The 27,765-nt window shown below is 39.0% G+C and overlaps 1 protein-coding gene across 2 annotated transcripts in view; it reads right to left on the reverse strand.

Annotated features, from left to right (window-relative positions):
* LOC137866208 (netrin-G1-like) overlaps positions 1-27,765 on the reverse strand; it is a 57,896-nt gene that overhangs the window by 5,523 nt on the left and 24,608 nt on the right. Inside the window, exons 3-6 of one of the 2 annotated variants that reach the window (XM_068701958.1) lie at positions 23,352-23,995; positions 7,898-8,070; positions 4,028-4,054; positions 2,772-2,816 (exon numbers count right to left, since the gene is read on the reverse strand). In XM_068701958.1, coding sequence (XP_068558059.1) covers positions 2,772-2,816; positions 4,028-4,054; positions 7,898-8,070; positions 23,352-23,995 — 889 coding nt within the window. The remainder of the gene's footprint in view (positions 1-2,771; positions 2,817-4,027; positions 4,055-7,897; positions 8,071-23,351; positions 23,996-27,765) is intronic. The other variant, XM_068701959.1, reaches the window with a different exon arrangement.

The following is a 27,765-nucleotide window of genomic DNA, read 5'->3' on the forward strand; positions in this document are numbered from 1 at the left end:
CCTGTCATAAACATAATCAGGCAGTTCTCTTAACAGCCTCAGTACTCTAAGACCAAGTTTATGAGATACCAGCGTTTTGTAGAAGATTTATTTTGTGTGTGATAGCAATAAATTCCGAATAGCCAGTCTTTTATGAGTAAATTCTTATTGTAATATTACATGAATCACTGAGTTTGGTTGCAGTCATGTGAAGCCAGACACTGAGTTATGGTATTACAGATTCCCCCGCTTTTTTTTTTTTTTTTTTTTTATTCTTGTGAGCGTGATATCTCAAAAACACCTCGAGGGAATTTCTTCAAATTTGGCACAAATGTCCATTGCTAGGAATTAAGGATGAATTGATTAGATTTTGGTGGTCAAAGTTCACTGTGACCTCACAAAACATGTTTTAGGCCATAACTCAAGATTTCATATGCTAATTATGACAATTTCACCCCAATGTCTAATAGGATAAAATGATGAAGTGATGACATTTGGAACAGGCATGGATGTTAATTGCAACATGACTTGTTGGCGGAGGCATACAACTTTAATTCTAGTTACAGAAAAAGCATCTCCATTTAATTATATACAGGGAACAAATATGGTAGTTATTTATACTATAGTTGCTCATAGTGATTAATTTAATATTTTAAAAAAATGAACTAACTATAGATTCCCCAGTGCAATTAACTATAATTGGAGACAGGTTTTCAGATACAGGATCTGCTAATTATATACTTTGAGCAAGAATTGTATTGCTTCTATTACATTGGATCAATGTCTTTTTGCCATGGTGTCAGGGTAAGCTGAAACCCAGCATTCAACCGTGCCTCCTGTTATCATATTAACATGAAGGCTTCGTCATTAGTCATGACTTGAGGCTCTGAAGTTCAATAAAGGGTGTCAGTTGCATAGTAGCACTTGACAGTGGCAATGATACAAAACTGCATCTGAAGATAGAAATTGTCTGATTTTCTTTTCACTCAAGTCCTGTATTGGTAAATGCTTGTCAAGGCAGAATTGGTAGATACGAAAAGTACCATTCGAGGAATATTTAAAAAAAAAAAAAAAAGTTTTTTCTTGCTGAGAGTTAGAGAAGATTGGTACCACGCTCATGCAACAATGTTAAGCCACCAGCAGCAGCCTGTTAGCTTAGCATAGCACAGAGTGGAAGCAGGCTAGTTTGACTTTGTTGAAAAATATGCCTACCAGCACAAATAAAGCTCACGAATGTTGAATTTTGTTTGTTTAATCTGTACACAAACAGAAATGTAAAAATGAGAAGTTGTAGTTTTATGGGGAGCTACATGTCGTTACTATTTATTGGAAAACAGTGGCTGGATGTAGTGACTTCCTGGAGTCTCCGCTAGTTCTTCATGGCTGTTTTCTTGTCAAGAAATGAGAAGCAACACATTTCTTTGTAAGGTTTAGAGGTGCTGTTTGGCAAATTTTAAAACAAAGAGTCCAGGCTTTATGCTAAGTTAAGCATATTTCCCAGAATGTCTAACTGTTCTTTTGAAATATTGCTACTTTTTAAGATCATTTAAAAATACTTACGGAATAGCCATTATTTAAGTCCACACTGGTTCACGTATGTAATGATTACTTTTTAATCTTTATTTTTACATGATCAAATCAATCAAGCAAAATAAATTATAATAATGATCTGCCTCCAGCTTCACAAATATGAGCATTTATCTATTTTCTCTGTTTTTATATCATTGTAGACTGTTGGTCAGACAAAAACAATATGTCACCATTGACTGTGGGACATTTTAAGTTTGTAATAACCTTTTATAGCTACATTGATTCATCAATATATTTTTTGTTGATTAATCAATACCAAAAACAATCCTCAGTTGCAGCCCATTTAGTACCTATTGCAAATGCTAAATAACTATCTTGTTTTTGTTTCAGAGACTGTTGCAGTATAAAATGTCACCTCTCTTTGCACCAGAGGATTTTTCCTATGAAAACACATACTGTCATGGGGCAGTTAGAATTGCTAAAGTAAGTGCAGAATAGACCAAATGAAAGCTTTTCATTGAAATTGTTATAGGTCAGATTGATTCTGTGTTGTGACTCTTTTGTATGGAAATGATGCAGATTACACAAGAAAGCAGAGTTGCTTGTAATCCACTCCAGTGCAGTAACCGGCTTCCTTTCACCTCTGACTGCAGCAAAGACTGGATTATTTTCAAAGGTGCACCTCGTTCCCAGCTTTGTGAGTCCAGAGAGGAGAAGAAAACACCCCGTCTCAATAGTGGAAATCCTGAAAGTCCTCTTTAAATTTCTTTCTCTCCTGGATGTGAGAGCAGTGGTGCAGATGCAACTTAACACTCACTACACAGGATATCTGGGTTTGAGGATTAGCCGGAGATAGCTTGAGATCAATCTACATAAACCCCCCTGAAGCCTCTTCTCTCCTTCCCTCTCCTTCTCCTCTATCCTTTTTTTCCTTGTGAACACGGCATAGAGGGTCCACCCCCAGAGAGCATTCTTGGTAATTAAAAAGAGGGCATGATCAAAGGGGTTAGGAGGCTGTGGACTTGGTGATCATGAGGCTTGTGGTCCATTCCCTATAGTGTTCTCACAACAAAAAGTCTTCCTTGTAAGCGTGTGTTTGTGTGCATGCAGAATGAAAGCATCTCGGCTCTGGGGAAACAACCTATTTGCAAATTCTACATTACACTTTTTTTTTTTTTTGTGCAAATTGCCAATCAATAAGCAGTCAGTTGTTTCTATGTATTATTAATGTCATGCTGAAGTTACAAAGCCTATAAGCCTACCTTGGTTACGATTTGCAACACCAAGAGATGAAGCATTTGCTCGATCTGCGTAAAGATGGGAAAAGTTATATATTACACTGAGTTGTCATATTTTTCATGCTGTTATGTAGTTAAAGCACAGGGACAGCATGCAGAGATTCTTGTTTTTGTCTTTTTTACAATAATCTGTGAGTTATCTGGGCTGGTTTGCCTCACATTTATTGGAGAGTTTCTGCCACGTGTTTTGGATTAGTAAATGAACTGATGTAAAATTGTGTGCATGCAGCTTAAATGAGTGAATCTTCCACAAGACAAAGGCAGAAACATGTACATATGGTAGCTGCTTTTGTTATCCAGTATGAGGAGTTGCCTTCAGGCATCAACATGCTTAAGGATGCATGATGGGAGCCATGTCTTCATGACATTTTTTTTTCTTTTTTTTCTCTGGCTTTGGGCAAATATCGTTCTGTTAAAACCAGCTTAGAGCAAATATTCTAGTGTGGAAGGGAGCCCAAACATGCCCAAACATGCAGGACTACTACAGTATTTTATGAACTAGCAAGTCATTTAATCTTACATCATAGTAGTGTTTTAAGTTTGTATTATACTGCTGACCATTTTGCAAAGCATGCTGCAGAGTTTTATGGTATTTCCTCCTTTCAAACAATGGATGCCGGGAAAGTGGAACACATCTCAGGAATTGTTTTTACATTGGTCCATTTCCATTAATTTCTGTACAATATTAAAATCGTGTAAAGTTTCCAAAGCTCCATTGTCATTAAGTTAACTACTCATTGGTTTTGATGCTACATGGAAATATATGAAAATCATTTCCCAGAAAGGCAGGTATTTCCAAAAATATAAAATATATATAGCAGTATAGCATGGTTTGCAAAACTATTAGCAGGAATGTATGTATCAGTATAAGTATAAATAATTTGTAATAAAATATCAATCATTTTTAAAACTAAATAGAAAATGTGTCAATGGGATAAGAACATTGTATTAGTTTCTTTTATATTTAAAGTCTTAGGAATGAACTGCATTGGAGAAAGTAGGGTTTTCTCACACCATGCACAGGTTTACTTCCATTCATAAAAGTAGGATATTAAGATGTAATCCTACATAAATGCCTTGGAAAACATACTGATGAATGATAATGGTAATGTACAAAACACTTTCTCACACCAACATCATCAGTCAAACAAGAGTTAGTCATCACTGGGGGAGGAAGACATTAGTCAGCATGCCAATTTTAAAAAGCTTGATCAACTTACGCACTGGTCCATGATTACTGGGGATACCTGCGTAAAGAGCACAGAAACAGTGTTTTATGAAAGCATGGACTCATGTAATGTAACTTTTCAAACTTTACTGCAAGAGAAAACATACTTGTTTTCCTTGAATAACTCAAAGCCCACCAACACTTATCAAATTGATCTCCACTGTGTCCCCTGATTAACAGCGGTCATGGCTCTGCAGAGAACCCGACCACAGCATGGTCCAAACACCCGCCTACTTCTGATGATAATAACAGGTCTGCCAAAGACAAAATGTCAACAGAATCATAAATCTAGATGCAGAAAGTCTTTTCATCAGCGTTGTTTCAAATAAACTTATGTTTGCCGTCCTTATCTGCTATTAGCTTTTAATCAATCATCTTTGAATCAACGAATCTCTGAACCAAACCAGTCATACAGCATCTGCAAATAGTTAATAAAGTTTGTTTATCTGCTCCGATTGTCAGGTTAGTGTTATTAGCTAGTTTATAGAAAACTGAGATAAATCAAAGAAATGGAAGAATAACGAAAATGATTGATTGTAAATCGAAGACAATATGCTGAAAAATGAATTACATTTCCAACCATTGAAATAGGTCCTATGTGTGAGCTGGAGCTGACGTTGGCAGCCCCGTAGCAGGCTTTGTCTGAACGCCTTTGTGTTCTCAGTATCTGGCTGTGGATTCACCATCTTTGTGTTGCGTTAATGTAATCAGCAGGGACAACCTACCCCACAATTAGCGCAAATTCTGATAATTTTCTCGTGCTTTATCACTTTGTCCGTCTGTGATCATGTTTCAGTGGGGTTTCATATCGTTTGTACCCTATTCATCACTTCGTTATCAGCTTGGGGCTGTCACAACACTGCTGCAGCAGGAAAAGCACAGATCTTATGCTGCTATTTGCAAGAAAGCAAGTAAATGGCAATTCCTAACCAATAGTTGTTCTGTGTGAGAAATGGAGGGCAAGCAATATTGCCCTTTGAAGCCAAAGCACATTCTACAGTCTGATCAAACTCTCAGCCCCAACTCCTCTTAACCTGCGAACCTGCTTTTGAACACAAGATGAGTTGACGCTTTCTGCAAAGTGGACTGTCAACATAATTCTCAAAGTGATTCCTCTTCTGCTCTCCAGGCTACTTACAGATTTTTTTCTCCTCCTTCTTTTAGGGAAGCCTTGGATTTGAATCACTCTCAGTCACTCTGCTGCTGACAGCTATGGCCCATAGCAACGCAGCGCTCCATTTTGGGCTCTAATTTATCAGATGAAGGGTCATGTATGTCCATATATCTGCATGTGCAGGGATTTGAATATGTAATAGACCTCGCCCTGTTCCTACCTGTGAGATAAATGACTTCCATTATTAAAAAGGAAGACTTGATGACAGATGAAAGCTATTAGACCGTAATTACGTTTTGCACGTTCAGCATATTTGTCTTGATACGAGGCCTGTATGTTTAATATCCTCATAGGAAATATGAGCTTCACATAATAGATAGAGGCATGTTACGGGGCCTGGGCTTTATATATGAGAGAAATAAGAATAATTCAAGACAAAAATGTGTTCATTCAACACCTGGGGGACCAATATTGCTACGTCACTTCCATGTGTGACATTATTGCATTTTATGCCACTGCCAAACAAGTGCTAATATTGCTTTTGATATGGCTAGACCTTGGTTTCATCAGTTCAGCGCAGATGCGGCCAAGTGTTGGATATTTTAATAACGGCCTGTCAATCTGACAGTGAGCACCACATTGCAGGGAGACTCATAACACAGAAGAGGTGCAGGGGTAAATCCAGCAATATCTCCTTAGAGTTCACAGACGTTCCCAAAAACAAACTCCCAATCACAATCAAATGTGTTTCACACCCACAGTTTTGTGCACATGCATTGCATACACAACCACAGACTCATAACATACATAAGACTCATACAAATGACTGTGTGATGCTCTAATTCATCAATAAATAGCCCATAGAGGACCAAGACAATGCGCTGTTACTGACTGTACAAATGTACACCAAAAAAAAGTGGATCAATATCAATATCACATCTCTGTACAAATCTAATCGGAGCACCATGTCTGAGAATTCAAGTCAGACAATCAAACTGAGCATTTGAAAAAGAAAAATTGAGTTCAATCCCAGCAGACTGCTGCCATGAGAGTTTCTGACTGAAGACTGAGTCAGTGTGAACCGAGGACCAGAGGGCTAGATCTCCCTCCATCTGGCCTCGCCTGGCCGTCCACCACCACATCCCTGAGTGGCTGTATTAGATTTATTGAGGCAATGAACCCCCTGCCTCAGGCCTGGGATTTGATAAATGCGACTCAACTCCCGTCCAAGATTATAATGGGGATAATGCAAAAGAGCACCGTCTGCCCCAAATCTACCATGTGAACAGGCAGAAAAATATCAAGCATTAGGTCACACAAAGTAAATTCATTGCTAATGTATTGGAAGGACGTTGTGTTCGATTACTGAATGACTAAAACACACCATGACTTTTCAATTATGAAGTCCATACAAAACAAACCTAACCCACTCAACAAGTGCTCACATCTAGATAACAAAATAGATTAATGGTCATCACTGCCTTCCAAAATGACCCATAAGACTGTTCTGAAAATGGCTCTCAACAGGGTTTTCTGATCGGCCACCTATCTGGTTCAAGTATAGGTTACATTTAGACGACTAAAACTACCTGTTTGACAAAATAATGTGAGCTAAAGGTTCACTTACAAGCCTTTTGAGGAGCTTTCCACTGTATCTTACCGTCTTACTGAAAACCCTGTGCCTGCTCAAGGATGGGCTTTGAATGTGAGATGAAAGGGGTCAAAACTATCGAGGAGTCAGTGGATGGCCAGACGGCTGAGCTGAACACAGACACCCTCCAACAGTCACAAGCTGCGCGTTTGTTGCTAGCTAGCTTACAGCGAAGTCTGTACAGTTTCTAAGCTGTTTTTGGGCACAAAATACAAATGGTCCAGTTGTCAAATCCATACACATGATGCGAGGCAAATATTAATTTCACTATATGTCTTAACAGACTTAAAGAGATTTTGAGAGTAGAGAATGATGTTCTGTTAGTTCCATCTTTGCTTCTGAGTTAGTAGAGACATAAGACATATAAGAAACACATAAGAAAAGAGGGAGTTTGACCTCAAGAGTTTAAACAAATGGCCAAAGTTGTTTTTATGCCAATGACAGCTGTGGCCGGAGGCGTTATATTTTTAGGTTGTCCGTCTGTCACATTCTCTTGAACGAGAATTCAGCACAAACATCCACATGGACTCGAGGATGAACTGATTTGATTTTTGGGCTTAAAAGTCAAGGTCACTTTGTCCATCTCATTTTCTTGAGCGCAACAACTAAGGAATGCCTTGAGTGATTTCTTCAAATTTGGCACAAACCTCTTCATGAACTGATTAAAATGTGCTGGTCAAAGGTCACTTTGTCCCCACAAAACACATTTTTGGACATAGTTCAACAATACACACATGTTTAATTGGATAAAATGATGGTTGGAGGAGGCATACAACCGCGAGGCAGTTATTCAAGTTTTACTTTCCGATATACTTTCCAATAAAAATTGCACTTCCTTTTGTACTGCAGGAAGATTACTAAGTCCACCACCCAAAAGAAGACATTCAGAGAGGTGCAGCCCAGAAGCAAAGAGGTAATATGATAAAGAGGTGCAACAATCTCTCAGGAGCAAAGAGTAAAAGGTACAATGTTTCGTTATTGCATCAGATAACAGTGTCTGCTGTAGCCAGACTGAAAATGGTATGTTACTACCGGCACCAACAGTCTGTATGGCCAATCTTTATCCTCCAAAACATAAGAAATACTGATATACTTACATATATTTGCCGTTCCTTTGGGTATAGGGAGGTAGGAGCCCACACTCCAGGCTCTTCCGTGGTAGTGCCTCTTACAGCGGCTGCAGTCTGGCCCTGTGGTGTTGTGTTCACACTCACAGCCCAGCTTCCCCTTGTCAAACACACAGCTGTTGGCATGCAGGTTACACTTGCACCTAAGACAAAAAGATAACAAAAGACAGACGACGTGAATAAGCATCATTCTGCTGCCATTGAATTGATACCCTCTGGACAGAATACACAAAGTCTGCCCTTGCTGCGACGTGCGTTTGTGCTTTTCAAATTAAAATTTAAAACCTGGTGGGTTATCCGACTTGGATCTTGCCTCCACTAATTTAATTATTTTTCTCCTTTTTTTTAAAAAAATAAACAAGGTCTTATTTGTCGTTGCCTCTGTGGAGAGAACAGCGATGCGAATAAGTCACTTTTGTCTCTCTGAGAGCTCAATAAAAGGCACTTTGTAAGATTCGCTAATTGAGCACAAAACGGGGATCTGATAGAGAGATGATGACACAAAGAGAAGCCGTGTAGCCTGAGAATTCTCTTTTTCTTCAAAGTTACTCTATTTGGCAAGGGAGCCTTCAGGCAGGAAACCCTACCGGTCGACAGAGCTGGTTTATTAGACAGAACTGTGGCAGAGCTGACAGACGCTGCTGACTGGAGAGGAGAAAAAGCATGACGGCTTTCAACACTCCAAATCCACCCTCTCTTCTGACCACATGGAACAAGCTAAATAAAAAACAAGTTTGTTTCAGTCTCACTTGTGTGATTTTAACAACCTGAATGAGCAGGGATAACTGATGTGTTCTCAGATTGTAGCCCTTTTTTTATGTAGTGAGAGTTGTTTACTCTGTCTCTGAGGCAGAACAGGCTGTGTTTGTTGTCACACGAGATATTACGGTTTCATATTCAACGTATATATGAATAAACTATAAATCTCCGTATTTGATTTTATTCCTAAGAGGGTAAAAGGTTACAACTAGTGACCTCAGCTTCTTGGGAGATTGGGCCACCATCGAGGGGGTGGAACTGACACACTACCCATCTCCAGGGGTTTGTGAGGCTCATGGTTTCACATCATGCCTATGTTTGTTTTTACTAAGTGCTTCCGAGGAAAGATTTCTCCCATTTGAGACCGAGGAGCCGGGTATCTGTTGCCTTCATTCGCCAGTGAACATGAGACAGAGAAATGAGGGCAGCAGTCAGAAAAACATCCATTCTAATTGACTTCCTGGCTTTACTTTGACTTCTCACAATAATGATAGATAACTGCGGGAAACGAGGGAAATTGTAGCCTGTTCTGTATAGCTGATAAGCAGCAGTAAAAGGTCGGTAAATAAGGTCTAAATACAGATGTCTGGTAACATCCACTAATTGGTATTATTTAACCCCTCTATTTAGCATTTATTAATATCATACACACATACTAAATATGTATAACACAATAATACACTATTGGGTTGTTAAAATGTCTTTATAAAATGACTTATTGAAAGGTGCTTTATTAAAGTTTGAATTGTTCACACATATGAATATTAAAATGTATTTCAATGGAAGATATCCTTTTTGACAGCTTACTCCAATTTTGAGGTGTACAGTAAAAATGCATGCACAGATGCAAGCATGCATGAACAAGTCCTTTGAATGTTAACATTAGTGTTTTAAACAGAGTAGCAACAAGATATTCATGCTGCTTACACACTTTCACTGTGTGCTTTTAAAACATACTGTTTGTGTACGTATAAAACTGTAAAACTACAATATTTAAACCTACTATTATTCATTAACTTTTTATACATTAGTTATTAGCTATCCACCTCCCCTTCCGTCTGCCCTATGTGGGCCTTTGCAGTCTTTATACTTCCTCGTTCATGATTACATGGATAACATACAAAATGATTTCCTAGGATATCTACAAATTATGGCGCATTATTTTTTTTTATAGGTGTAGCTACGAACGCTGGATGAGACCAGTCTGGTCATTTGCAGTAACAGATTTCCACAGTTAGAGCCACATTAAAGTTGTAAACAACTTAAATCTATCTGTAAGATAAAGTCATTATCTTTCCTCGGGTTAAGTGCTGTCTCACAACATTAGCAGCCATAATAGATGCTACTGAATACCATCTCACATTCACAGCAACTAAATGCTACTTCCTCTTACCCCGCATTCCCCATAGTCCTTAACTTTTTAATCAATTAAAGTCCCTGCTTCATAAAATTAATGACTGGGTGTAGCACTTCTGCCATGCAGACAGCAGCAGCTCCCTCAAGTCAAGAGCAATGAGATTTGACCTTCCACTTAATTAAAAACCAGCTAAATCTGGATCATCGAGCCCAACCGATGCACGTAGTTCACTCAGGGGAGCTCTGGGATGTGATGCTTTTGCCGCTGGCATTGTCATCTTGAAATCAGAGGGTTTTTCTGTCACGAGAGAGATCCCCTATATGTCCAGATTTTCAACAGGGATCATTAGGAAGACACATTTCACTACGTTTTAATGACCATTAAATCATTGTACAGCACAATAACAATAATCGGTGTTACTATGACGATACTTTAGATTTTATTTGTTCACTGATATTTTTGTCCAGAAAAAAACAACCAATTATGTTGTCAACTGTTCACAGTGAGGTCTGTAAAATGTCCAGAGTAACCAGGTCATTGCCTCTGGAAAGAAGTAGTTTATTGCTGTTGAATTTGATAAATTAAATGAATCATTGTTGTGACACCACAATTTAAATTACTTTCTTTGAACTGGTGTGGAGGAAAAACCTGGGCAAATACAATCCAAACTATCTACAGGGTTAAATTATATTCTGGTTGAGTAAGAAAATCTATGCATCTTTTTTTGTAGTTTTAATGGAACAAAGCTGTTACGTTGATTTAGGCTTAATCGAATTATGAGTGTTGACCTTCTAATTTCATTAAATTACCTTCTTTAATCCTCACATAAAAAAAAAACATGTTGCTCCTGGTAGATAATGTGATACAGACTCAGACTCAGGACTAAATTGTAGCCTGTGCATGGGCATGCTAAATGTAACAAAGAACAAATCTCTCCAGTGAAGGAAAGGTGAGGCGAGCGGCTAGTATGTGTTGATATTCTGGAGTAGACAGCAGTACAGTGTCTGCTGCCTAACCTTGGCTTCTCCTGGCTGCTTGGCACTGTGTTGACAGGCTCACTAGGTCTAACACAGCTTTTCTGGCTTGTGACAGCTTCTACTGTAGCATCTCTGATTCAAGACAAAAGAGGAGCACAGAACTTGTTAAATGAGAATCTCAAACTAGAAGAGCTGAACAGACAGGTTAAGGAAACTTTCGTTTTTTCACAAATTTTCAAGTTGAATCTTTAACCAAGAAAAATGACATTAAAGCAACTGATTTCATCATGTGTTTCTGCTGTTGGCCGCATATACAGTCATTAAACCATTAAACAGCATTTTTGCCAAAGAGTGACAATGTTTGTCACTGTATAGCATACGGCCCTGACGTAATTGTTGAAGACTGTGGAGATCATGATATAACTTCCATTTACTGCATTGCCTCTCAGACAGATAAACAGCGGATAAATTACAGTGAACTTGGTGTCAAGCAATAGAAATGTTTGAATAGGGAGAAATCATGCTTCTAAAAGCCATAATGAGTCAGTCTGAAGAGCAGATAAAGAATGTAGCAGAATTAAAAATACTGATAAGTGATGCCCTGTGACCTCCAGTAGAGACATTAGTGCTTGCAAATATGCATGAAAAATATAGATTAATTTGGCTTTGAAAGCTATAACAAGGATTGATTTTAGCAGATACCTAATTGGAGCTCAAGACAGCGTGGGTGACTGTGCTTGATTGACATCTCTCTACCTGATATTTGCATATGCCTTTTTTTTTTACAGAAAACATTTTGACACGTCACAGTAGGAAGAGCTTAGGTGTTAATTATGAACTTAATGATGGCTTTGTTGTATCATGGGACACATTGACAGAACGGAGGCATCCTTACTGTTATTAGTAACACCTGTGCTTTTTTATGACGACAAGACTGCTGTAAAAATGGCCTATTGGCAGAATGAGGTTGGTGACCTTTCATAATTCTCAGCAGGGGATAGACTGATTTTGATGATAACTGTGATATTTAAAATAAGGATATGTTAATAATGCACATATTAATAATAGTGTGTAAATAATCCAACGAGTTATTTCATTTGCCAGAAAACAAACAAAACGCGCAATACACAAAGTTGGAGATTAATTTACCTATCACTATCAAATAAGGGCAACAAAATAAATAGGATCCCAGTAATTGTCCTCTGTCTCTACCTCTAAAACAAATCTACCTCTAAAACAAATAGTGGCAGCAGCTCCTACAAAAAGTTTTGTGGATGCAGGCATTACTTATTGATCATTTTATAAAATAGCGTTACAGTATTTTTAGACTGGAAAGTCCCTTTTCTGTCTTTTTTTTCCTTTAGAGATTTAACCCATGACCGCCACTCTGACTGTTAAGACTGACTGAGCAAACCAGTCTCCCTCAGCTCTATACCTCACCTGTTCCCTCACACAAGTTGCCCATGGTCAGAGCCTTTAATGCGCCTCCATGCTGTATAAATACATACTGAGGTTTGCTGAAACTTTCCTTGACAAGACACTTTGAGACCCTCACATATCCTGCCCGGTGATAGCTCTGACAGATATGGAGAGATCGAGGCTGTTGAGGGGAAACTTTGGCCTTGCTGAAAGTTTTAGATGAATGTCAATGTGTTACCTGGACAAAGCAGAATAACCTGCCAGCACCTTACAGGGAAAGAGAGGCTGTTTGATGTCTTTTACATAAGCGGAAGGAATGCTGTGAAGCATGCCAGCTACACAGGGACCAAAATGGGAGAATTTAATTTAAAAATCTGGAGGTTGGTCCTGTTGACAACATGTCAAACTGTCTCTTACTGTCTTGTAGGAACAGTAGGTCCAGCTAAACAAAGATACAACTGGAATAATTGCTGTTAGAGCAAAAGTAGAAGGATTATCAGTGATCAACTGCTATATAATGAACATCCAGACCTCTCAGACGATCTGGAAAGGAGGCTTAAATCCTTTCTGTTTGCCACTGCCTGTTATTGAATTCAATTTAGCTTTAGTCACTCATACTTAATCTTGCACTGCACTGTAATTTTTATCTTTCTTTTTAATATGTTTATTCAATTTCTGCTTATTTGTATCCTCTATTTGATTTTGCTCTTTTTAAATCCGGTCTTAATGCATTGCTTACGTCTCATGTGTAGCCCTTTGAATTGCTTTGCGAGTGTACAACTTACAGAAAATTAACACATTTTGTTCATTTAAAAGCTGCTGCCAGAGTTTTTTTGTCTCAATGTATGCAAACAAATTATAATATTCAGTATTTTTAATTGTGGGGTTAAGGCTTAAGTGTGGATAAGGGTTTGAAACAGCATGTAGACCTTAATGTTGGTGAATGACATTTACTGAGAATACAATATAACAGTTATCTGTTGTATTGTTGGAGGGACTCATGACCTCCAGTATTTCTAAAATCTTGTCATTGAAAGGTGCAACGGAATACAAATAAACCGGATACTTTCATGTGGGAACACATGTTGAATGTTATCTTGTTTGCTTAACTGTGTTTACTCTTTTGTAAAAATAAAATCATTCATGTGTATTCAAATTAATAATACAGCTTGCAGGTGTGATCTAAAAATAAATATGGAGTGAACACAGTATAATGTTTCTGAAAATGGCCCTAAAGGTAAAAAGAGATTCTTGCTGTAATATGCAACCTAACTTGATTTCTTTTTTTAGGTTAATTATGGTGAATTAAATGCAATATTATCCTGTTTAATTAACCAGCATAAGGCCAAAGCTTAAGTGTTTAAACTCCATAACATACAGTTGCAGGGACAGGGAAAACAATAATAAAACAATGTTTTGAGCAAGAACAAGGCAAATTCAGCTAACACAATGAGTTTGACATTGTTACTTCACATTGACTCCTTTTAAATGTAGGATGGCATTGAACTCTTCCACAAGGAGAGGATGGGAGTCACAGAGTCACCTCATTACACCAGGCTGTGTCACCGTGAAATTGAAGAGTCCGATTGGGCTTGTTTTCGTCGCTCTGTGCTGTGGCCAATTTTGTCATTCTTCGGGGTGTAATGTAATACATCTCAAGCAAATTGTTTGCGTCCCCCGTCGAAATATAAAGTAGCCACGCCAGGGCTCTCCAAATTGTTGGAGAAATATTAGGAATGGATCACACGTTAATTCCCCCTGCTTCAATTTTCTGCCGAGGCGAAATGAAATTCGAATTTACGTGGCTTGGGCTACTGCCACTGAAAGCCTGTGATTTGTTTCAATGACGGGGCCTATTATTGAGGTTGTGCATTGATGTAGACATACAGTATGGTAATGTCTACCCACCTCAGCCCTAGGAGGGCCTGTCTCATTCATATGATGTAAGCCACTGAGACAAGGAGGAAGCCATGAAGAAATCGGCAATGGAAAGACATATTAATATGGAAATCAGAGGCTGGCTGCATGCTATGTGTGTGTGTGTGTGTGTGTGTGTGTGTGTGTGTGTGTGTGTGTGTGTTTGAGAGCATAGAAGCATGCAAGTGGTGTAAACTGCGTGCATTCACCTACTATGGTGTGAAGGTTGAAAGTACAAATTGAAAAATTCTGCTCTTAGAAAAGTATTTTTAATACTTGAATGTAATGGGAAGAAAAAAAAAACATGCTTTGGCCTTCAATTATTCAAATCAGGGCACATACACCTATAAACATGTACACATACACAATTTGAACTCATGAAGCCACAACAACCTTGTCTGTTCCACTACTAGTCAAGCTTGATCATACATAGTATAGCAAAAGGACATGTTGATGATTTTACTATTCATGGCTGCTGGCCCACCAGAGACAGCTTATGTTGATGTACTTTCTCTCCATATATTATTTACAAAGAAAGCCTGGGCCTTAATGAGCACTAATTAAACGCTGGAGACGGGGAGATGACTGGCAGAAAACATCGCAGCATGTGACAGACATCTGGTGGAAGATAAGTGAGCAGGCATTGGCACAGCCGGGGTAGAGCCTTACGGTGGAAGTGGAGTAACGCTGGGGGTCGTGTGAACCTGCACTTGAACCTGACTCTCAAACTCTGTCAATCAAGCTGAATACAGCTGTCATGGTTCACAGGGCACGGGCGTGGAGGATTGATGGTGTGTGTGTGTGTGTGTGTGTGTGTGTGTGTGTGTGTGTGTGTGTGTGTGTGTGTGTGTGTGTTTACTGTATGTGAGAGGCTTGATAAGAGTCAGTGAGTTTGTGTGCATGTAGGTGTTTGTGCAGTTTGCGTTGGCTGGTGGGGTTATGTGAAGGGCAAGACTGCAATAGTCATTTAAAGAAAGATTCAAGTCATGGAAAAAAATAAAAGAGTGTCCTGTGTTTGATAGGTTTGTCTCGATGTTAACTTTTGGCTGTCAGCTATATAAGTGTATCTCTTCCCAACTAGTCTTTTTAATTTCAACTGCTACTGTTATTATTTCTTTTGGATCTCTGCTCTTATTGGTAGGACTGGCAGGGCCCTAGAAAAATACTATATGAGTGGATTTGTTAGTTGGCTCGCTTATCAAATTACTTCACCAACTAACATGATCAATAATACTAATGCATTATGACAAAGTGATAAGTTTAGCCAACAATAAATTATGTAGCGGCACAAAGCAAAGGTGTACTAACTATTGCTTTCTACTAGCCAAGAGCGATGCAAGGCAAGGACGGCCAACTAGCTAACGATAACCTAAGCTAAGCTAACGTTAGCAAGCTGTAGCTTAGCTATGCAGCGTGGATCTGCCATTGGTTGCTTCGTAACGTTGGCTGATAAAGTAATTTTCAAACAGCAAGCTAGGTTAATATGGATCCAATGGTCTAAAATAGAATATAGAAACATTACAGTGACGTTATTCTAAATATGATATTATTGCAATGTAATGGCATGTCACTGCTAGATGGCACCTACTTACAGCGAGCACGGGCAACAAAATGCTGACTGCAGTTCACAGTGCAGATTTGTAAAATGTAAACTCCTCCAGTCTTTAAAACCCAGGCATTTTTATAAACTATACCGCCCTGTTCATTAACTACTGAGAGATCTCTGAATTTTTTTTATGGTGTAACTCAAGAGGACTACATTCAATTTCTTTTCGTCACCTGTAGAGGTTGATAAGCTAAAGGTAAAACATTTGTTTTAAGCCCATTATTGTACTGTACTACTTAACCGTGTAGTGATAACTATCTGGGCATGATTTAAATGCAAATAGTGGATTAACAATTGAACTTTGGTAGTGGATGATTCAAATAAACAGCACACTTTAACACAGTCTTCATGAGACCTGAAAAGATAAAGCATCCATCTGAGGTTGCAAATATTACGAAAGGGAGAGAAACAGACATTACTCAAAGATGAGGGTGTATTAAAGAAGAAAAAATATATTAAAACAACCACACTGTGCAACTGTGGATGCTCTGCTCTCTTTGCATCAGTATACTTTGCCACAGTCAAGAATTATGAAATCATTTGTTTACCCCCACTGAGCGAAAAATCAAAGACAAATTCCATCAAACTGCTCAATAACATCCTTTACGCAAACACTCCAGAGGAATATTGATTTCTTTCCTCCAGCTGCATCCTGTCCCACCTTATACATTTACAAGCTATAGAAAGAAAGAGGGAGAGACACACACAAACTTAGTAAGGAAGGCTACTTCTTCAGGTTAGAAGGAGATAAATGAGGGAGGGCAATGTCTTGGCACATTAGAGTACTCGATATGGTGTAATATCATGACACTTTTTCTTGAATTTCCATACAGTATGCGACCGCTTGAAGGCATATTGTAGATATCTTCCTGGTTTGGATCTTCTATGTGGGGTTTGAAGCCCGTCCTCTGAATGCTCTGTGGAGGAGCTACATTTAGCTCTTTTTTTGGTGCACGATACAGTTGAAATGTGTGATTCGGTACTTTCATGAGCTCAGGATTCCCACCGGGAGAGGAGGATACAGAGTTTGTCTATAGCTCGAGGGGAACATTGGGGAGCATATAATATTAGTAAAACGTTTCATATCTCATCTAAAACTACTACTCTTTTGTATTTAAATTGCCTTTGAATAACTCATGTACACCTCAGAGGGATATGATTCAAGATGTATGTTTTGTCTTTGAAATTAGCTTTGTTAATATTTGTCAGCATAGAAAGTCCGAAGGGAATAAATCATCTCTTTTTTTTATTTTGAAATACACACACATACATGTATAGTGTAGTGATAGTGTAGTGTAGTGACTTGTGGCCCTCTTGAAAAGTGAGGTAAGAAAGAAAATCGAGAGAAACGGTTTGGATAAAATAGAGAATGACAAAGGGGGATGAGAGAAATAGCACATTAGCACTTATGGATTAGCTGCCTCTCATTCCCAGGCCCCGGTGCAGCCCTGCAGATGTGCAGCTCTGACCGTGCAGCCAGCCGGTAGCGGTCATGTCTTAATTAACGTGTAGACATCTGATCAATAAGTGAGGAACGATGGAGAGGGAGACGTGAAAGGTGGAACAGCCTGCACGGTTCAAGGTTTTTGTTTCCCGTTGATGTGGAATAACTTTAGAAATCAATAGCACAACTAGCCCCGCCACACACTACTTTCTACTCAGGCGAGGTAAAAAATAATCCCCCTTCTGCCTTTTCCTCATGTCTTCTTTTACCCATAACTACAAGATTTTTCACAGTATTTTTGGTGCAATGTGATACTGAGCCTAGTAAAGACAGTTTTACAAACTTGTGCTCTGATACAATTCTTAGATTATTAAAAGAGAAATATACTCTGGTTCTTTCATGTTGTAATGTGTGGCATCTCAAGCTTCTCAGGATTTATTTCTGAATGAAATGTTGTTTGTTTACTTTTATTGGCATGCCTGCTTCGCTTCAACTTGCTCTGGCACTGAAGTTTGGGATTTCATTATGTTTCTCGCAATGGCTTTCGAGAGCCTACAGGTAACAAGCCTCATTCATTAAAGATTTGTACGCACACATGAACCATGTTGATGATGCTTTTTTTATTTACTTCCACACATTTGTAGTTTTAGGTGGATCCATTGCGTTACTGCCATAGTAAATTGTTCCTGTAGTATCTGAGCTTGTTATCTACAGTATGGTTAAGGTAGGGAAAGATTGAGATTAAGGTGAAGCTGGATATATTGTTGATTGAAGGGTTTGATTGGAGTTTATATAGTTCAGGGTGGGCTTTCTCCTTACTGATAGCACTATCAGAACACTAGGCGCTTATGACATACATGATGACTCATCATGCAACTCTATTGCATCTGGTATTTAAAGGTGACAAAAAAATGTAAAACCTTAAAGTAAGTGACAAATTGATCCTCAAAAAGTAGTTGTGTTGCTAATAGCTACATTTAAGGCATTCATTTTTCTTCTAAAATTTCCCCAAATTAAATGACACATTTTTATATTATCTTTTCAATTTTTTATTTCTGTATATAAGTGTGAAATGACAAAAACCAATTTACAAATCATTGTGGAAATATAATTTGACATTTCCAAAGCATGGCGGTATCTACCCATTCAGAGCTGTGACATTCATTACCATATCCACAGGTTACCTGACTCTGCACACAGCAGTGTATGAGTGTAACTTAATCAGTGTTTGTAGAGTATTCTGGGAATTCTCGGACAGGATGGCCATTCTGTGATAAGGCTTTCACATTTGGTTGTCGCCAGGAGGCTGCTGAGTCTGGTGGGAACTATAATAAGTCTCTCTCCACCCGTCTCCATCCCCCTCTTTCAAGTGAGTTACTGATCCACCTCTGGACAGAAATCGTATGTTTATTTTCTTTTCTTTCTCACTGCAAACTTTTTGTGGAAAATTGAATTTGATGCCCAGGGGCAGGATGGAAAATTGGGCAAAATAGCTTATTTTCCTTCCATCCAACCTTTTACTCTGTCTAATGAATGGCAAAATAAGATATCTGTGGGAGGTGCTATTCTGTGCTTGAAAGCGAGCCTTGCAATGCAGAACTCATCAATTCATGTTTACAGTGTGAGTTTGAATATTGAATAGTGTGTCTGACTGCAGAACATGTATATCTCTCTGATAGGGTGGAATTGCGCGTAATACTCTTCACCATTATGAAAAACTTGTGGCATGTGATCAAAAAATCAAACATCATGAAGTGTTTTCAGATTTTATGACGGCTCATGTTCAGTGACTGATTTGTTCCAACCAGCAGTCAAAGATCATTAAAACGTATTAGAGATGTCTGAAAGTGTGTGTTATTTAAAGCATAAACTCTAGCTTGCTCAAAAAGGAAACCTCGTAGATACAACCACAAATCTCATTATTAAACAGGGCCAGGCTAAATTTGGAAACACAGCCTGGCAATTCTGAAAGTCTCCACGTTTCACTGATGTGTCTCTGATGATTACCATTTAATCAGCTGCAAATGCTCTTAATTACAAGATTAGTCTCCTACCAATTAGCCAACGTGCTAATGGTTCTAATCTGCCATTGAAGTCGACTGAATTCTAATTAGGGACTAACTGTTTCAATTCACCGAGGGCCCATCTGATGGGTCATTACCAACCTAGTTATCCTCATATAAACCAACTGCAGCAAGCAACACAGGTCCCATTTGCAGAGCAGCTGTAGAGCCTTTACGACCATCATGTGGGCCATTTTCATGCATCATGAAACGACAATGTTTCCATTCCCGGAAAATCACAGAGGTATTATGCTGACTCACTGATGAGTATATTGTACGTTGCAGAGGAGGTCTGCCTAATTTTGACTGAAAGTTAAGGTTTTAAAATTGGAAAAATTGGTGGAGAGGGAGGAGCAAGGTAAATTCAAATAGTCTCTTTAAAGTATCAATAAGCCAATTTTTTATATTTGATTAACAATGGACCAAACTAGTATGTGTGACGTGAAGGGGAATGCTTGTAGTAACGAACCCACACAAATCACCCGACCCAACAGTCCTCGGCTCTACAATCACCCTTGTTTCCGGCAATAAAATCTGATAAACGCACTGTACACCAGCTGCTTAGCCCCAAATGGCAGACAGACAAAGTTAGCGACTATCTTTGTGAAGCAAAGGGCTATAGAGTTAAAATCAGCCACACAAAAGGTTCCTTTCCTAAAATACAGCTCACGTTTTCTTATGACCATTCATCCAGAAGCACTCCGAAATTACGGACATTTCACTTAAAGAGCCCTTAAATCATCACATAATGAGCAATAAACTTGAAATTGACTTCGTCTCCAGTCACACGTAAATCACATAAAGTCTTTTCTCTTCAGGGAAACCAGTAAAGCTGCCTGTTTCTATAGCTAATGGCAAAGTACCTGAACATAATGGATATTTGAGTTTTTGACATAAAGGAGACATAATTCTCATATTCGGGGTTCATACTTGTATTTTGTTTTTTTTTACTCGTTATTGATGTTTAAATGCTTTAATGTTCAAAAACACACGTGTGTTATCAAACTGTCTAGCTGAATATACCCGTTTGAAATGCTTAAAAATATGGTGCACCATTGCAAAAGGAAGTTCTCAAGCCGTGGATGGAGATACTCATATGGGGTTGAGGAATATTCTAATGAGCGTGCATGTGGCATAGAAAGGGGAGCCAACTCTAAAAGGCTCGTCGAAGGACATGTTTTCTGATTTAGGCAGCCCACAAAACATTGACTGGGTTATCTTATTTCACAGTTCGTTTGTTGGTAGGCACTCCAGATACCCAATTGTATGTGCACAAGCACTGAAAAAGTGAGTTTTTCATGATATGTCCTCGTTAAATCCTGCTTCCCATAAGGCTCTACACTGTAGTTGTTTTTCATCAGACAATAAAAACTTCACTTTTACATTTCTATATTGTTCATGTGTTGTATCCTTACTAGTCTCTGCTGTCTTATGGCTTCTTATGGCAAGAACAAAACAAAACAAAAACACAGTACACATTTCATCATATATGACTCTGTTTACAACCTTAGCAGCTGACCTCTGCTTGTGGTTCAGGAGGCAGGTGTATATGGCAATTGGAAATGTGTGTTTGAATTGTGGATCTGTAGGTGTAATACACCTTGGGAAAGTTAATTGATTACAATGAGAAACCTTGTGTAACTAAGTTAACTTACTGAAGTTAAGTGAAAACATTTCAAAAAGTCATAGTAATAAGATAAGAAAATATCTATGTTATTTATTAAACTGACAGTGTTTTAAAACAAAAAAATGCAACAAAAGTAAGTTCAGCTCTCCAGAATTGATGTGCTACCTGACCCAGTAATTGTAATATCATGTTATGGGTTATGAGATGTCTGTGGAATCTTGATGTGTGTCTGTGATAAAAAATGCAGAGAGACATGCATTAAAACTCTTCACCTCGGCTCACAGGAGGAAATCTCAGCCCTCTGTCCTTGTCAAGTTAGGGTTATAATAAGTAATTTAGGAGAGTAGAGTTCAGCATCTGCTCAGGCTGCTCCTTTTTTTTTTTCCTGATTCAGACTTATTTTAGAAACAGAATTTTGGGCTGGGTTGAACTTACTCTGTCTGGGCCACCTAAACACTTTGGCTGCTCTGTGTCTAAAAGTGCAAGTTGTGCAAGACTTAGGCTAAATTAAAGGAGGTATGAAGCTTCTTTCCTTTGTATTTCAAAGTTTTAATCAGTAATGTAATATGTCAATTCACTTAATTAAGAATCCTCCTTATCAAAATGCATTCATAGGCCCAATACCGATATTGACACTCACAGACTTGGAAGTATACGTTTCTGCAAAGTCCGTGAGGGTCTAAGGGCTGTCTCACTGTCAACTGTCACAGACATTTTGTGCCCTTTTATGCACACTTTTGTCTCCATATTTTAAGACTTCACATGAGGGTATTACCCACAATTCATAGATTTGTAACATTAAACACAATGTTACCAGGGGAAACCCGGAGGTTGTTAAAACAAAACAACATAAAGAGGACTGCGTATTGATGTTCAGCATTTTAAATTACACAGAAACACCACCTTAATATTAAGGATTAAAATGGTACACAAAAAAACACATGAAATCAGAAGAATGCTATCATAGACTATAATACACGTCTGGTTTATTCATCAACCATTTTCTTTTAATAGTGCTTATTGAAGCATATTGTTTTGACAAAAATCAAGTAAATTGATTATTATTACAATTACCTTCTCGTCTTGTAAGGCAAGGTCCTGGAAGACTTACAAATCAGGCATTAAAAAATGTTTACAAGTAAAAATAAAAAAATTGTACATGCCATGTTTTGGCCTCGTAAAGTGCTCTTCCACTCGCATTAATAAATAACTTTGAGCCCTTGCAGCCTTTCGCACTAAGGCATTTAACAAGTAGCATCTGTTAAGCCCCTGAGGGTTCAGTGCTTAAGGCCGTTGCGGGGACATTGGGATTTGGCCATTGACTTCCATTCATGTTTAGACTGTGTCCGTTAACTTTTCCGTTCAGCTGATGGTGCCTTCTAAAATCATAATTAGCAGCATTTGTGATGACCCTTTGTGGAAATGGGCCCATCAAAACAACTCAAAGAAGGGGCAACTTTTACACAAAAGGCAGAGAACGTCGGTTTGTCTATACCAGGGGTGGTGCCATGTACCACGGAGAAGCCACATTCTGTAGGCTTTCATCCCAGCTGATCACCTCAGCAGGAGATTTCACTGATGAGCTCTTCCCCTCTACTTGAAGTAATGCTAATCAGTGTGTGGTGTCTTTGTAGGGAATGAAAACCTACAAACTGTTGGCACTTAATAGCACATGGTTTACCACCCCCAGTTAATACTGATGATCTGTGATCAATGCTGTGAATTCTATCAATCCATCCATAACATCCGTCAATATTGATCTGGCTCTATCTAATGCTGAGGACTACAGGCATTTAAGTAGTTGATATATCATTCCCCATCACAGAACTCCTACTAAACAGTAATTCCTCTGACAAAGGCCAGTTTTAGTTCACAGAAACATATAAAGGTTCATTTTGAAAAAGGCCTCCACATTTGTGTTAAAATTTTGCCGATAAACGTTGAAAGAAGCAAAGCAATTCAACAATAAAGGCAGTAAAGAAGAAGACCGCAAGCAAGTAAAGTCAAAATATAGAAAAATCAGCTTGCAAAATGTTTTATAAGGAAGGATTTAAAGGACCTTAAGGATAAACAGTGTACATGCAGTGTTTATGTGTATAAACAACTTTTGTTTGTTACCACCAAACTCCTTTTTAAAGTGACAATCTACAAACTGAAGCTGCTTTTAAAAACTAAAGCACCCAAACTATATGAGAGTACAATCAGACTTGATTTATTTCGAAGGAAAACTTGTAAGAAATATAAGTGGGTCTTACCTGCCCTGCACTTTGATGTCAGATATGGCGTAGAAGTATCTCGAGAGGTTATTCTCATCCACCATGGTGGCTCCAGTGGCTGGCTTCAGCAGCTTAATCCTCAGATCAGTGATGGTGAAGAAGTCCCTCAGGTTCTTGGTGGTATCCAGCTGGCCGTACAGCGAGGCCATGTTGTGTAGCCGAGGCCCGGCAAAGAGGGCAAAGCGGTCCTTTATCTCAAAACGTACCGTCTTGTCGTTCTTCCACACATAGCCTCGGGAGTAGTCCTCAGTGCAGATGATATCCAGCAGGGTGCGCTGGGTGAGGTCGTTGGCTGTCTTGGGTTCCATGGTGAAAGCGTCCAGGCAGTCGGTGGCATAGAACTGGTACGGGGTCCAGGTCCTGCCATAGTCTAGTGACTTTTCCAGGACCATCTGCTCCGGTCGGCCTGACTCAAAGGTCAGTACGATGTCATCAGTCAGCTCGATGGTTTTGTTCCACGACAGCGTGATGTTAACCTGGAGGGGCTTTGGGTATTTCTTCCATGAGCTGGACTGCCAAAACGTTGTGGGGTTGCGACCCTCAAAGTCAAACATCAACTCTGGAGGATGAGCCAGCTCCTCAGTGGTGGCGTCACATTCATTGTTGCACATATAAGGATTCTCCTATAAAGAAAACAGATAGATGCACACATGTAAGTGAACATTGCAGTCAGGGTATACAAATATATATGTAATATGTGTAATATGTATTATGGTGCAGTTCTTAAATATTATATTGTTACAATTTTTAAATAACTTGAGTGAGTTTTTACAAAATACAGTATTTTCAAAATGCAATGGCCAAGATTAAAGAGTAAGTACTTTACGTATGGGGTTGAATTCAGTGACACTAGTCCATTTATGAAGAGAGATGTGCACCCAGTGAAGTTCTCTGGGTGCCTCATTTTGAATTATCATTCAAAACATATGTCTTCATAATATTGAAATGCATTACTTGTTGAACTCTGGCGGTGATTCAATGCTGCTTGTCTTATATAAAAAGGTATCAATCACCAAAGTCAAATGAAATTTCCTTAGATATATAGCCATGTGTGATATATATATATATATATATATATATATATATATATATATATATATATATATATATATATATATATATATATATATATAAATGCATCAGAATACAACAAAACAAAAAGTTACAGCAATTATGCCAGAGCTAGGTCTTAGGTGTTAATTGCATTTTGTGTTTGACTTTCCTGTTGACTGCTTTTGATTGTATCAGAGAGCAGCTCCTCCTGCTAGCTGAGGAGTAGGTAAATCTACCGGAAACTAACTACTGAAAGTCTCAATGGTGATGAAAAAGATTAGAAATCAAGGCCCACGCTGAAAATATCTGAACTAATAACCGTTTTATCGTTGTGCAGGAACAGTTTTGTCCAGTAAAAATAACAAATGACCAAAAAAAAAAAAGGTACGAACTGCACTTTGTAGTTTGAGGAAGGGAACTTAAGCAACTGAAATGTTGAAAAAGGTAGTTAAATATTTAGTTTTGCATAAAATATTCACAGGAAAAGTGGAATCCTAGCACACTTGTTAGTTATGAAGCTGCCTGCTGTAATAGTTCCACCCTAACGATTACAAACCCTAAAGCATCTCCCAGGTCAGCTGTACACTTTGCCTCGAAAGGTTATTTGCTTTTCCAGTGCCTCTTTGGCTCATCATCCTATCAGGATTCCACCACCGTACTCAATAGCAATTCTATCCCATTCAGGCCAACATGTATTTTATAATGTTGGCTGTAGAGCTGCAGGAGACTGTGACCCTCTCATTATGACGACACTGTGGATCCCATATTCTCGTTCAGCGCCATTCCAGCCTGCACTGCCACCCAAATTGCCAGTGTAATTGATATTCCTGTGTGGTGTTTCAGCTGAGATGGGAATGGAATCCCGATGAGTGTTTCTTATGAAACACGCAAAAGGACATGCATTTTTCATGGGCCTGTGTCTGCTCTATAGACATCCACCGAGTCTGGATGTTTTTGTGAGTGTTAGTGGGGAGAAAGAGGAGCTCTTGATGCGTTTGTGTTTGTTTGTGAGAGGGTTACAGAGCTCTGAATGTGTTTGCTTGTGTGTGCACATGCTGTATATATCTCTGTGTGAGTGAGTGAATGGAGAGAGAGAGAGAGAGAGAGAGAGAGAGAGAGAGCTGAAACGGAGCCAGAGAGCTCAAGACACACTCCAATTGACATTCCTCTCACCTCTGCTCCAGGAACAATGAGGTTAAGTGCAGATGAGATTCAGATCAACTGTAAAGCGGTTCGATAATCAGCAATCATCCGACACTCTACACGCGAAATTATCTAAAGGTGAGAAGAGTGCTATCTGCAACATTACTCGCTTATCTCTCCGGTATTGCAGTGCATTCAACAGAGACTGCCACTTTTGTCGGGTGAAGATCACTGGCAGGAATACTGATAAGCAGGCACCATTATATTTTATTTGAAAAGACCAACGGATTCTTTTTTGTCTTTGTCGTTTTTGTCACCCAGCAAAACATGCTTTTTTCTGATGTTTTATCTTCTTCACAGTTAGGTTTGTATGACTGAGGTCTCCTGTGTTTAGATGCAGATCTTCTCGGCCCATTATATTTCCTGTGGGACAGTGATATGCTTTTGGCTCCCCAGCTACAGTAGAAGCGATAACTACGGGTTGAAGTAGAACAAGACTGAGGGATTGTGGGTCACTAGACCTGCTCAGATGACTTAAAGGAGCGTTGAATGATCCAATTAGGAGGGTAATACGTGTTATGCGGCTAAGATAGAGTGAGAGCATAAAAGAGAGTGGGAGGTAGAGAGAATATAAAACAAGTCCACCGTTTGTGGTTCTTTGAAGGAAGATCTCGGGCTCTAACAGTGTTCTGCTCTCACGCCCATGCACACCCACACACGAGCAAAGCCAACATGAAGCTTGAAATCAGAAAGTCAGAAAGAAAGATCTGAAAGAGAGAGTTAAGGGGTTATAGAAAGAATGCTGGCTGCCTGAGTTTGACCACAGGGACAATAAATTGCAAGAAGTCTATCACTCTAAGAAATAAGGGTTCCAAAGAGTCCCCCCCCCCCAAAAAAACCCCCCCCCAACAACAACAAACTGTGATTATAAACCATGATTGTTGTGGGTTGCACTGCACCACATCACCCTTGTAATATAAAAGGGTTATCTGCAGAACCAAAAAGGGGGGGTGTATATGGTTCTTGTGTGTTTATTTATCTCTTAGAGTGTACCAGTGTCCGCTGTTTGCCAATGATGTGTGACGAGGCTTTTTTTATATTCCCCACTTGTGCTTGGACAGCCGGGAGGCCTGCTCAGAGCCCAGACCTCGACAGTACATGGTGAGCGAGAGCGGGATAGAGACACAGACCGTGTAAGAGAGAGCGAATTCGCTGTTGTCATTCAAGAGCATGAATTTCACTTATTTTTGTTTCATTTGTTGTCCCAGTTAGGTTTGAGGCAGCAGCGGGGTGGTTGCCTTGCATCTTCAGAAATGGAAGCCTTATTTACAGACGATATAAAGAACCCAGACCAAAGTGTCCGAAGCTGTTGGGAAAAAAAACAATTTCCCGCCTAAACGGTAGTAACGTTTTTAAAAAGAGACAAAATTGATAGAATTTTAAGCTAGAAGCAGTTCTGGAGTAGAAAAAATAAAACCGATCATTGAACAGCAACTGGAAACATCTGGTCAGTGTTATGGTTACAGATGGATGCACCAAAAGTGTTGGTGCATTTTTTTTTATTTATTTATTTTTCGCTGACACAAATAGGCTTCCATAGTTCAGAGACCGTTTCAATCAAGTCATAAATTCAATCCCTAATCATTCTCTCATTGCCTGCCTCGACTTCAGGCCTTCAGGCTAAGTGATCATTCTGACATATGGGAGCTGGCTGGGGACAAACCTTTCATAAAAGCTCCTTCCATCACTAATAAAGCTCAATAATGATCTAACATTAAGTGACATGTACAGTATTTACTTTCTCCCAAAAAAGCCCACCGTACTGGAATGCCTTCAAACAGCCCAGTGAAGGTGGAATGATCGAGACTAAGCAAAGGTTAGGACCTCTCATTGGATTTCTTGTGATGGTTATTTAACAACAAAAACAGTGCCTTATGAAGATCAATACTTTCTGTGGTCATTTAAGACCCAGGGCTTCAGTATTCTGCCGCGGGGCAGCTATTGAAAAACTCTCAGCTTGATCTTTTACCTGAGATCATGGCTGTAGAGGAGGGAAATAGTCGGCAGAGAATTTGAAAGAAACTACAGTTTTGTACCAAAATGAGATATCGACCAATTGAAAAAGTTGACCAGCCCTTACAAAAGAATTGCTACCATGAAAGTATACTTTAGCATGGATTATATTTGAAGTTAAAGG

Source organism: Cebidichthys violaceus, unplaced genomic scaffold, assembly GCF_023349555.1.
Source record: "Cebidichthys violaceus isolate CVI_PGR_0920_01 unplaced genomic scaffold, fCebVio1.0.p SCAF_8, whole genome shotgun sequence".
Taxonomy (NCBI): domain Eukaryota; kingdom Metazoa; phylum Chordata; class Actinopteri; order Perciformes; family Stichaeidae; genus Cebidichthys; species Cebidichthys violaceus.